This window comes from Belonocnema kinseyi, chromosome 1 (genome assembly GCF_010883055.1).
Source record: "Belonocnema kinseyi isolate 2016_QV_RU_SX_M_011 chromosome 1, B_treatae_v1, whole genome shotgun sequence".
NCBI lineage: Eukaryota > Metazoa > Arthropoda > Insecta > Hymenoptera > Cynipidae > Belonocnema > Belonocnema kinseyi.
This window is the reverse complement of record NC_046657.1, coordinates 95,977,791-95,991,408: the sequence shown is the minus strand read 5'-3', so window position 1 is coordinate 95,991,408 and position 13,618 is coordinate 95,977,791. Positions and strand designations below refer to the sequence as shown.

Genomic DNA, 13,618 nt, shown 5'->3' with positions numbered 1-13,618 from the left:
TGCGCATTTTTTGGCCAAGTATGATCTTGCGTGAGCAATACTAACAATGTGAAACTTAGCATGATTTGAATGAAAGTGCGAAAACCCATGTAAAATACGAATATAAAATGACTATATCTTGAAATCAGATCACTCTCAGGAAAAATCCTTTTAAGGGGTTATGAGACCTAGTTAGATGAATAAACTAAAGCATATTTGAGGCCAATCTGTAGATGGCCCAAAAACCGGCCTTATTGACCCTCCTATTTTTGTTGTTTTTAGATTAAATTTTAAGAAAACTATTTTTTCGCCATAAAAAATTATATGTTCAAAAGATTCATTTTGAACCAATAAGATTAATGTTTTACAAAAAAGACGAATTTTAAACCAATTGCTTGATTTTTAAACTATGAGGGAACAGTTTTTAAAAAATTATTGTTGAAAATGTTCAACAATTTAGATGCATTTTTTATGTCTTGACTAAAATTGTTTCTTGGTTTAAAACTCATCTCTTTGGGTAAAAACTTGATTTTCTTACTGAACATGAACATAATGAAAATGTATCCCTTTAAGTTGAAAATTCAACTGCTTTTTAAAACTTGCCTTTTTGGGTGGAAAACTCAACAACTTTGTAGATATTTTTCTTTGTTCTTTCTAGAGCTTTGCGCTCGATAATATATGCATATATACATCTACAGCTGTAATTTGGTAGTTGTGAATTATCTTTTGTTAAAGCTCCTTTGTTGAGGAGTCAATTATTTTCTTTAAAATTTGTATTTTTTGTTTGCATTCGACTACTTAGTTAAATGTTAAACTAAATGAATAAAAATGGATCTTTTTTGGGTTGAAGATTCATCATTTTAGTTGAAAATTCTGTCTTTCTTTGGTTCAGAATTAATCTTTTTTGTTGAACATTTCTCTAATTGTTTTAAGGTTGAACGACCTTTTACAAATTAATTTTTTTTGTAGAAGATTCATAATTTTATTTAAAAATTTATCTCTGGTTAAAAATTTTTTAATTTTCTTGAAATGAATTTTTTTATTCAATTCAGCTGTTGTTGTTTTAGAATAATCATATTTTTTAGTTTTTGGTTGAAAATTTATCTACCTACTTAAAAGTTTAACCATTTTGTTGAAATTTTATATTTTTGGATGAAAAAGTAACTATTTGATTGCAAATTCGTTAATTTTTTAAAACTGAAAATTAAACTTTTTCATTTTCAGTGTAAACGGTTTTGTTAAAAATTTGGCTTTTTAATGAAAGATTTGCATTTGACACCGAATAGTTTAACCTTTAACCAAATAGTTAAATTTCCAACTTACAAATATAAATTTTCAAACAAAAAAGATTAATTTTTAACCAAAAAGAGTTGCATTAAAAAAAAGAATACTCAATGAAACGAATTTTAAACAAATAAAGAATTGCCAGTTAGGAAATAAAAAAATTTGTCCCACTTCTTAAACTTTTAAGTCAAAAGACTATTTTTCTGTAAAACAGTTATAACACCTTGACCCTCCATCTACCACCATCAACCAAATTTTTTACACCACCTTCACCCCACATGATAATTTTTCAAATAGTTATTTGTTGAAAGTGTTATTTTGAATACAATATTTCATTAATTTCAATGTAATTTGAAATATAATAATTATTATTTTAATTTTAAACAAAATATTTATGTTTTTCATAAACTTTAATGTGATAAGTCCAGGGGAAGTAGTGTAATAATTTGGTACAAATCGGAATAATGAAACAGTTAATACTAAAAATTTTATGACATTGAACGCATGAACTAATGTTAGGGAGACTTAACCAAGATTTTCATGGAAAGGTTTACCAAGTGGCAACAAGCTTATTACATGTGTTTTTCAACATATAAAGTCATTGTTGATTATTTACAATGCGCGTTCAAAAATTTTACTAAATTGATTTATCAAAATTGTGGTGTAAAAATGCAAAGTTCATTATGTAAAGAATATGATTATCATCAACGTGAGCTAAAAAATCGTAGTAAATGTTATTCATCAATATTAGATGTAAATTAATCTTTAATAAAAAAAAAGCTCATTTGGAATGAAATAGTTCATTTTCTACCTAAAAATAAAGAATTCGTTGAAATCCTATTATAAAAGATTAATTACAGTTTCAGATACACAACACATCCCTTGATGCCTTGTATTATTTTATACTAATATTTTGTAAAATTTATTAGACATGTATAACATAGAAAAGATAGGCTTTTCATTTATTCTTTTTCATAAAAAGATAAATAGGCGTGCGCCGTGGCACGCGCAAGACTACAAGTTGTAAAATGACAATACATGTGTTGTAACATTATATTACATGTATTGTGAAATTACATTACGTTTTGGTAATAAACTTCCATTACATTTTAATTGAAATCACAACAGACATTTTATATAGGACGTTTACTATGTAGTCATAGGGAATATAATTATATAAACTGTAGCATACAATGCAACCCCTCTTGCATTTGTGTAACACAATATTAGAATGTGTTCACAAAAATTCTCGGGACGTGGTTTCTTTGGAAAATTTTTCTTAAATCTTTGTTTGCGAAATCTTTTTTATTTGTTGAATTCATTGAATAATTTGAAATCTATAATTACCCTAGCAACACCGCATACTCCCTCAATATTTCTACCATATTTCCTGCAATATCCACAATATTCCAGGAAATATGGTAGAAATATTGCAGGAGTGTCTCTATGTCCTTTTTCTGAAATATAAAGTTGAAAATTTTTCAACTTTTTACCTAAAGTATCCATAGATCTAGCGGATAAAATGTTTTGAAACCTTTTCAAATCTTCCAAATGTTTCAAAATCTTGGAAATCTGGTGAACTGTAACCTTTTCAAAATTTTTAAAACCCTTTATATTTTTTAAAAGTTTAAAAATCTTTGTGAAATTGTTATGAAATATTTAAAATCTGATAAACACGCCTTTATAAAATGTTCAAAATCCTTTTAAATATTTTAAGATCTTTGAAACATTTTGAAATCTTTATTAATGTTTTGTAATATGGTGTATACTCAAAAACCGAGCGGTGAAACTCTTGAAAATTCCGTTATGTGGCCATGGCTCATTCTAATAGACCTTTTTATTCTAGACGTCGGCAGTGCACACGTGCCGAACTTTTACGTCATTTCCGTATTTTTCGAACAGTTTTGTGTCGAAATTTATGGAAAATATTGTTAATAAAAACAACAACAAAAAATTAATTCGTAAATAACAAAGATTTTTAAGGTAGAACATTTTTAAGCCTATTTAAAAAAAAGAACGGTGAAAAAAGTGCAAAGATTGCGGCGACCAAGGCCATTATTTGCATCTGTTGGCACCTATCATCTTCTAAAAAATGCTTAAAAATTCGGCGAAATTCACGGAAGATGATGTTTCAGATGCAAAATTGGGAACAAATCAGTAGAAGAGCATAGTATTGAGCAGCTGAAACGATGTCCTAAATGTAGAACACCACCATTAAAAAAAACGTGATTTAGTGGAAAGGTTAGTTGATGTTTTGTATGGCAGGTATAAATATTTTTTTTATACAAGATTTGCAGTTCAGAACTTTGTTTCAGTAAATATTTAATATTCATACTTTTTCAAGGTTAGGCAATAAAAAGCCATTTGTTAGTGATTTCCTGGTATAAGGAATGCACTAACAAATTTTCCTTCTTTCATATTAACTGGTTATAAATACATAAATATAATAGTTTTGCGTTCTCAAGTGAAAGTATTAAATAGATTTTATTTTTATCAAAAAATTTAGGAGGTTCGAAACCTCGATAACAATGCTTCATTTAATATGTAAGCAAATGTTAGCAAAGAAAGAAAATATCAATACCCGCCGAACACAAATTCAACTAACCTTTCTACTGAATCACTTTTTTTTCCTTTTAAAGATCGTTTCCTATAGCACTGCGCTCTTCCACCGATTTGTGCACTAATTTCGATCCAGGAACATCATCTTTCGTGATTTTTTCCGGATTTTTGAACATTTTTTTGAAGACGACAGATGTCAACAAATGTAAATAATGGGTTTGCTCGCCATACTTTCCGCAATTTTTTCGCAGTTTTTTCTGAATATACTTAAAAATTTGTTGTCTTTAAACTCTGATTTATTTTTTATTTTACTTTTATTTTACTTTTATTAATTTTTATTTTATTTTACACATGTATTTTCCTTGTTATTTTTATTTACAACATTTCCCATACATTGCGACACAAAACTGTTCGAAAAATACGGAAATGACGTAGAATCCTGGCACGTGCGCACTCTCGCGTCTAGAATAAAAAGGTCTATTCTGAAGCTGAGTTAATATTGAAGATTTCAGCTCATAATTTTTATAATTTCTAAGTCAAATGTCACAAAAAATGTATAATTTAACATTCTATAGTAGCGGAGACGAAATTTTCAAGGTCGCTGAACACCCAGCTTATAAGAATAATTTGCCGCTTCTTACCTCTCATCATTTGAATCTCAGATTCATCGTTGCAATTTTTATAATCATACAGATTACAATTTTCGTTGCAGTTACTCAAAAGCGTTTGATTCCCATATTTTATTCAATAAGTAAAACAACAGATTTTATCACCAATCAATTACGTACAACCTGCAGATATTCATTTTATTTAATTAATTAAGATCGAAGTACAAAACGATTTTGACACTTGCCAAACGTCAAATATCACTCACGTACCGTTACATTAGTGAAAACCAACTCCAATTTTTAAGAAAGTACTTAATGCACGTCCCGAATGTAATTATGAATAATTTTAATGTTGTGTTGCATTTTTCTTTTAATTCGTAACTAATTATTTATTTGAAATGCGCGGTGAAACCTGGGGAACATAACATTTTTTCAGAATTTGGTTATACGCGTTATACGCAGTGGCGTAGCTAGGGGGAGGCGAAGGGGGCCGCCGCCCCGGGCGCAAACGCATGGGGCAGCAAAACGATATTTGAAATGAATGCAGATTTGAGAATTATGGAGTGGAGAGAGCCGCCAACTTACGATGTGCCACTTGATTATGCGCACGAGCATTTTTGCCTACAAACTCTGCATGAAAATATAAACATGTGGGCGCTGCCATGTTTGTCGCGGGACATCAAAAGATGGTGGACCTCCTCCCTCATTGCATCAACCCCACAATGGCGTGCCTAGTCCCGTGTTTCCTATGTCCATGTTTGCACGCGTCTTCTGAGTTTATACACACACTCATATATGCGCGCGCGCGTGTGGCGTGTATGTGTGTATAATGAAAGATTGAAGTTTAGGGAAATATGTTTTTCATCTGAAAGTAAAAACAGAAGTTGGTATTTTCGTGGTAACTTTTAGAATGTCTTGATTTTTATTTTTATACCTCGAAATAATATAATCTGCAGCAGAAACTCAAAGTTTGAAGACAATCGATAATTTGTATGAGAATGCTGTAAAAATCAGTAAGATAACCTACACGAATACACATAACTTACGAAAAGATTACATGTGTTTTTGTACGTTATGCTGGAGATTGTGACAGCCTTTTTTTATGAAAAATATTGATTATTTTCAAACTTTAAGTTTCTGATGCAGATTATATCATTTCGCAGTATAAAAATAAAAAAATTCTAAAAGTTACTACGAAAATACCAACTTCCTTTTTTTACTTTCAGATGAAAAACATATTTCCCGAAATTTCAATTTTGTATTCTATTTCTGAAGGAAGTCTATATTGAGCGAAAAACCTTAGATCTACACTGAGAAACTTTGTACTGCAAAAATGACTAAATGAGGTTACAATCGAAGGACTAAAGCGATCATTCGTATATTTTAATACAATAATCGTAAGCTATGCTATTTTTATATGGAATTTTCCTATTGATAATACGAAGTCTTAGTATTTTTTGTAGGAATATGAATTATACTATGACACTTTCTATTTTTTGTATTATGGAGTAAGACAAATTCGGAAGATCGCTCTCGAATATCAGTAAGTGACTTAGTAAGCGAGCCTAGCGTTGGACCGAGTGCAGCCGAGCGTGAACGATCTCAGTCGACCAACGCTCTTTTGACATTCCTTAAATTTATCAATCACTCAATTTGGTTTGATGCAAAGATCATTATTACAGTAAATTAGGATAATCCGAAAACTTACAATTGAAAAACAATAATTTCCACAGTGAGCAAAAAATTATGTTTAATCCTCGATATCAGGATATTTGATTACGTTAAGATATAGTGTTCGATTCCCACCAGCTGGGCAATTGCAATTTAAGGACATACTCTTCGTGACCACGTGACCGAACTAGTCCCCGGATATGAGCATTTTTTTTTGGTGTTTACTGTGTCCACGCGGATTGAGAGATCGTGTTTAAAATTTGACAGATTAAATAAAAAGCACTAAAGAACGTTTGTATACATCAATGTGTTTATAGTTTTAAAGAAAGTTTATTTATAAATCGATGAAAAAGGATATTACCATTCGAGTTATAGCACTATCCAGATAATTTTTGGTTTGATGCATTTCGGATTTTTTGGTTCGTGTATATTGAGCACTGACACTAGTTTTGGACTAAATCGTCTAAACCTTTAAAAAAATTGATGTATGCAATAAAATTCTCACATTCGTTGAAAATCAACAAATAAGTATCTACATACACGTAACCTATAATTATTTTTCGAACATTTTTAGCGATTCCTAGCGGAGAAAAAAAGAAACTTTGACCGTCGATAAAGTCGAGACCACGTGACTAAGTTTATTCATAAAATTTTTGTGTGGAGAATGAAATGATTTTGAGTATACAAACGTTCTTTAGTGCTTTTTATTTTATGTGTCAAAGTTTAAACACGATATCTTAATTCGTGTGGGCGCAGTGAACACCAAAAAAAATGTTCATAACCGGGGACTAGTTTGGTCACGTGGTCACCGAAGAGCATGCCCTTAAAGAAATATAATAGTGCGAAAGAGTTCGACATCCCATAATAAATAATTCTGAGTTTACGTCGTATACTCGTGTAAAGGATACGTGTGTCATAACCTTGAACGCGACACGGCGCATGTTGGGTTTATTTTTTTTCATCCGCTAATCTGACAGCACCAATTTTTACTAAGTCGCTTACTAATTCAGTGCGCCGATCTTTCTTGACCTTACTATAGTGCTTTGCGAATATTGCAATCTTCTGTAGATATTAATGCAAGAAATATAGAATTTTCTTCTACTGAAGTTATTAAGTAGCTATAATAATACATTGCTTGCTGGTTTCCTACAGAGCTAAGTAAATACTGTAAATCTTTTTTGAAATAAATGTAACATTTAAAAATTTTATTCCAATGAATTTTATAGTTCGGCATGCAGTTACTAGTTGCTACTCGAAGTACACGCAGAAAAAAAACCTTACATTTTACTGAAAACCAAGTTAAATCTACCGATCTTCCTAGTACGTATATGGACAACATGACAGTTCAGTAAACGTTACAATTATAGGCAAATAAGTATGACTATCAATGATGGTTGCTAGTACCGATTCTTAAGTGGTGCTGACCTGCGGATCGGTAGATTTTACCGATCCAGTCGCTATTCTGTACAGTTTCTGGATGCTGCAATTACGAATTATCATGTCACTTTCACGAATAATATAAAGAGATCTGAATTATGTTGTCGGCGGAAAAAGTATTGCTAAAAAATAATAAATAAACGCACGGCTATTTCTTATAAATATTTTCGGATATATTCGGGGGGATTCGAACGCATAAACCTAATCACGCAAGTCAACAGTCTTAACCACTCCACTAGTATACAGTTGCGATTTGTAAAATAATTTTGAAATGCATTTGTAACTGAGCGTGGTGATCTCGGGAACGACTTCTGAATACGCAACCATGCCATCGCGACACACAACAAAAGTTCTAGCATTCACAGCATATCTATACGTCAGCTGAAACAGTCAGGGAATAAAAACACGTCTTGATCCAATAGACTCTCAAGTGTACGCGATCTGTGAATAAGTTGTGCTATCCGAAATTGTATTATTTTGATAAAACTCCTTCCTTGCAAAGTGGGAATATGGAGTAATGTGGCGACTATCACAGGAATGTCAAAAAGGAATGTTTTTTAGGTGATGCAATCCATTCATTGCCGATTGCGTCGTGAATGCACCCGGTGCTCCGCACGGATAGGTTATTGCGAGTTAAGTAAACCGATCGGATCGGTAGCATGTACCGATCTTTCAGTAATGTCCACTGCACTACTATTGTAATCTCGGTTCAGTGGATTTTACATGTCGTTGAGTATGTAATACGAAGGAATAGAGGTTTATTTTACTGAAGGATAACCGTTAAATTAACCGTAATTTCATTCTGACATTTACGAAATGCTAAGTGATTTTGACATTCTCACCCTCTTATTAAGAGTAGTTTATATTGTTGCGGTTACAAAAAACCCTTTACAATTCTTGATAAGTAAATATTACATTTCCTTCTTCTGCGTGTAGTAAATATTACAAAAGTTCCGCTCTGTGCCTCCATTGCAAAGTAAAAATAGTAAAATCTAGTTTGATTTTTATAAAATATTGTAGCAAAAGGTTTTTCTGTGTAACATAATGCTTTAATATAAGCTTAACTGTTGCCTCACTTTTGATTAAATTATTGCTCAGCGTATCCGCAGCGGCGGATACGCTGAGCTTTCAATTCACAATACGTGTATCGTAATTTCACGCTACAATACCAAAATTGTAATTTCACATTACATTTTGTATCGCGATGTATTGGAAAATCGTAAACATTTTTAACAGTGTAGCTACACCGATTTGAGACGGCCTAGTACTGGTACCGGTATTTTACCACGCCCATTATTTCTCAGTAGTAGATTTTAATATCTGGAATGAAACCGGATCCTAAGTGGTCCTTATATGGAAATGGTTTCAGAAAAGAAGTTGTCACAATCTTCTAAATGGTCCTAACCAGCTTCTAAAAGGCACTTGACACTCGTCTGTTCTATAACATTTTCTAACTGGGTTCTATCCAGAAATTGGGAACAGAAATTGGATATTGTCAAGTACCGAAACTAGACTTTAACTGGTCTCTAATAGGTTCGTAAAAGGTACTTGACACTCATGTATCCTGTAACTGGTTCTAAACAGGTTCTATCCGATGATCGAAAACAGAAATCAAATATTGTCGAAGTCCGAAATTAGTTTCTAACTGGTCCCTAACCAGCTTCTTAAAGGCACTTGACACTCGTGTATGCTGTAGCCGGTCTTAACCGGGTTCTATCCGGCAATCAAAACCAGAAATCAAATATTATCGAAGACCGAAGTTAGTTTCTAACTGTTCGCTAAACGGATTCTAAAAGGCACTTGACACACTGTGCTCTAAACTGTTCTAACCGGGTACTATCTGAAGATTGGAAACAGAAATCAAATATTGTTAAAGACAGAAGTTAGTGAAACTGGGTAAAAATAGGTTAGTTACCGGTTACAACCCGGGGACAAAACACGGTTAGAGACCGGTCTGAGCCGGTGAAGAACCACACTGAGAGAATGAACCGTTAACCGATTTGGATAAATATCTTGGTTAAAAACAAATTATTTATCAAGAACAGAGTATTGTTTGTAATTAATCATGTTCTTGTTGCTTGCACAACCGAGCTTAAATGATTTAGGTCAAATAGTAAAAAATAACACATTAAAGGGTTGACGGAACCGAGTTTAACTCTGCAAAATTTGCAGAAGGAGTTCTTTGTAAAAATAAAACGACTTTTTCTGTTAAAATCAAACGACTGCTCTGTAAGAAATTTTAACCAATCTGCACCTAGTAGTTATATTTTCACAAGCAAACTATTGACTTTTAAACAACCAATATACTTTTCATTTATTCTCAAGTAATATTGTCTGCTTGTCATCATTCAAATTTACCAGGTTAATTTTTCAACGTTCTAAATAGCGGATTCTAACAAATTGAAGTTGAGAAGTTTTCACCAAGTGCTTTTGAACTTAGTGAAAATCAACCAAGTTGAGTTGAGAGTTTTTAACCAAGTAGATATAATTTTAGAAAAATTTCGCAGGCGTCGCAGTAATAAAAGTGGAAGCGACCGACGACAGCGCAGTTAATTCTTTTTTGATAATGATCGGTAAGATTCATTTGAGCTCCAAAAAAAGTGAAGGAATATGAGCCTCAACCCTCCGATGTTTCTTTCTCGCTCAATGAAATTTTTGCCGCTGGGAGCACTGGAGCGAAAATCGAGAATGAGCTTCTAGTCTCAGCAGATCCGCAACTATCGACTTCGACAGCAACAACTATTTTATCTGCTGAACCACATTCAAGTCTGGCGCCGACAAGTGCAAGTACTTAGGACTTGCATCAGCTTCTCGAAAGCTGTCAAAAAGGGAAAGGTCTGGTCAACTTGGACAAAAGTTTACCACTGAAGAACGTGGGACGGTTTCGTCTGGTGCGCATCATTTGCACACATATTTTGCAAAAATGCCAGACAAGCATATAACTGCCAACATGTATGGAAAGTTTACACAAGAAATTGTTCGCCTGTTTCTTCAGGAATGGACAACCGTTTATTTTTCCAATAAGTTCGTCAATTCTGACCAGGGTATCGTGATCAGATTAGCTGGGCAGTTGCCTGACCAAGTCCGCAACTTAAAAATAAAATACTGTGAGACAGGTGTAATAGCCAAGTGCAGCAAATCCAGCTCACCATCTCCGGTACCCATTTAAGCGTCTACCTCTACGTTGAATCTGCGATTGCCAGAGTGTCTGCAAATCGAGGAGGATGAGTTAGCTGATGAGAGACTGCTATGGCAAAAGAATTCCAGTGATCCATGGAGTACTGTTGAAGAAAAGTGGATGAAAACAACTGGAATCAGAGTGTTCACGGTAATCGAGTAGGTTAGCTACCGCAACAGAATGAGTCGGTTGCGACAACAAAGTGCATTGGTCCCTGTAACCGAGTAGGTTAGTTAAACGCAGCAGAGACAATCGGTTGCAAAAACCAAGTAGATTGGTCACGGTATCCGAGTAGGCTAGCTACCGCAACAGTATAAGTCGGTTGCGACAGCAAATTACATTGGTTAATGTAATCGAGTAGGTTAGTGACAAAGTTAGGGGACAAAATCCGGCTGGAGACTTGTTATGGCATTTTAGAACCCACTTTTACCCGATTTCTAACCGGGTTCCATCCGGCATTTGAAGCAGGGAAGTACAAAACATATTTGTCATCAGGGGGTTTTCCAGTACCAAGAACCTACTACAATTTCCAAACTACTTGATAAAATTCGTCTAGCATTCATCCCTATTACACCTCAATCACAGCAATCGTATTAATGAATAAAAAATTTCTAGGCGTATTTCTAGCATGGACATCAACTGCAGGACACAACTATCTTCATGCAAGGGACAATTTTCGAATGTACTATATGGATTTATCCTTCCTGTCTACGAGAGAATGGCGAATAACGCATGTAATGAGCCATCACATGTACACAAACACGATTTGGGACCATGAGATTTATGCTTTGGAGCCGCTTTTTCAATGGCTGCCAACCAAGAACAAATCCCGATTTAGGGGATACATAAGCGGTCTCATTACTCCTTTGGTCTACACTCTAGCAAGTTTGGCTCAAGGCTTCAAGAGGTATCACATATCATTCAATAATTGAACATTCTTTAAATTATCACAGTTTATAAATCATCGAAATAAATCTTCTTTTTTTTTGTTCATAGATACTATCTTGCTTTCTGTGTTTGGAAGAAGGTTGAATTCAGGGACTTCGTCCCCTTCATTCCTCCTATCTTGATGTACCTTGTCGCACCTACTTTAGCAACAGCTATCAAAACTTGGATGAGTATTATCCTCTTGAGCAGTGTTGTTTTCCATTTTGTTGGATTTAATGCTGGTCATCATCATCCTGATATATTTCATGATGGTGACATTTGCAGGTAAGGAGATAAATGCAACCTAAAGTTTGACTATCGATTCTTTTAGTGCTAGCATATAGAGCAACCAACCTATATGTAATTTAAAAAAATATTATTGAAATTTGTAGGTCTTACAAATATCTACAAAATGGCGTGTCGTAGATTAAGATTTGTTCATTTTTTTACTTGCGAAGTCTGCCAAACCTCAGCCCCAAATAATAATTATTTTTCATAACAGGTCATTTATTATTAAAATAGGATATTTTTAAACGGAGTTTCTACAGATTTGGTCGACAGCATCTCTACAAAAAGTAGGTTATTCTACTCTACAGGAGTTTTCCTATCAAGTAGACTTAGCGGCTAAACGATTTTTAATCATTAAGTTCCATGAAAGTGGCGCATAAAAGAAGGTAAGGTTTCTTCTTATAACAAATGAAATAACTACGTCAATTTTCATTTTATAAACCTCAATTTTCTAACATATATAGAAAATGAGTTCTACTAATTGTTATAAAATTCAGGAAGACATTCATTCTAAATTTATTATTTATAATCGTGTCTAATTCACGGAAAAGTTGACAGAAAAGGATCGACACAGTCAGTGGAGGCGGAGTAGAGGAAGCCGCTGTGGCATGACAGGAGCTTGCGCGGGAATTTAATTCAAGTGTTCAAATTGCAGACACAGCAAAAAAATCGATGAATCAAGATTTTTTTAAAATTTAGAATAGCTTTCCGTGCTAGTTACAAATCTGTTCGATGCTTGTCGAAAAAATGCTATTTAATATCTTATGTTTAAAACTATGTTATTTATCTTTCCTAATTTTGCCGTTATTATATTGTTCATTGGATTAACTATAGTACGTACTGGACGTTTTTTAAATATTCACATCTGAAAAAATACATCAGGAAAAAATGTAAAAAATTCTTCAAATCCTATCTAATAAACATACGTACGCGACCGCGGCTTCTCCCACTTTGCCAACACACACCGAGTCGATCCGTCTCTCATAATCAGTCACCATAATCAGCAAAAAAATAATAATGCATTACCTTCGAAATTTAAAAACAATTTGTACATGTCTCATTCTATATTTTATGTGACTGATAAAAGACATATTTTCTGCAAGTTTAAAACTTATTCATCAATTATTGCAATAACTATTGCATATTAAAAATAGGCATTTACTAATGAATTGTTTTTTAAATTAAACAAGTGAACCAATCTTAATTTACGACAGTCTATTTTCTAGATATTTGTCAGACTTACAATTTTCAGTTACACTTTTTTTCTAAAGGAGATATAGATTAGTTGCAATACGCACAAAACCTTTTTTTTCTATATTTAACCATTGTTTACAAACACAGAGCTAACATATTATAGGCTTTTGTTCTACATACTAGCACTACCATAATCGATAGTTAAACTTTAGGTCGAATTTAACTCCCCAAAAAAACCAGGGCGCCTGGACTATTCTAGTTTCGGTCAGGCTTGTTTTACTTTTTTTCAGGGTAGACGATACTGGTAGGGTGGGGTAGAGACCCTAGCCGACCGAGTGAACGGAAAGGATACTCTACAAAGTATCCTCATAGTATCCACATAGTATCCACATAGTATCCCTTCCGTATCATGCAACAAAAACTAAAAAAAAAACAGCAATATCAAATTTCACATTGGTGAAATTCAGATTCTACGTTAAAATTCCCATTAGAA

The 13,618-nt window shown here is 33.4% G+C and overlaps 1 protein-coding gene across 1 annotated transcript in view; it reads left to right on the top strand.

The window, feature by feature from the left end:
* LOC117174670 (cytochrome b5-related protein) overlaps positions 1-11,952 on the top strand; it is a 31,114-nt gene extending 19,162 nt beyond the window's left edge. The window contains exons 4-5 of the mRNA XM_033363966.1: positions 11,332-11,623; positions 11,713-11,952. Coding sequence (XP_033219857.1) covers positions 11,332-11,623; positions 11,713-11,932 — 512 coding nt within the window. The 3' untranslated portion in view covers positions 11,933-11,952. The remainder of the gene's footprint in view (positions 1-11,331; positions 11,624-11,712) is intronic.
* Positions 11,953-13,618: the final 1,666 nt, after the last annotated feature.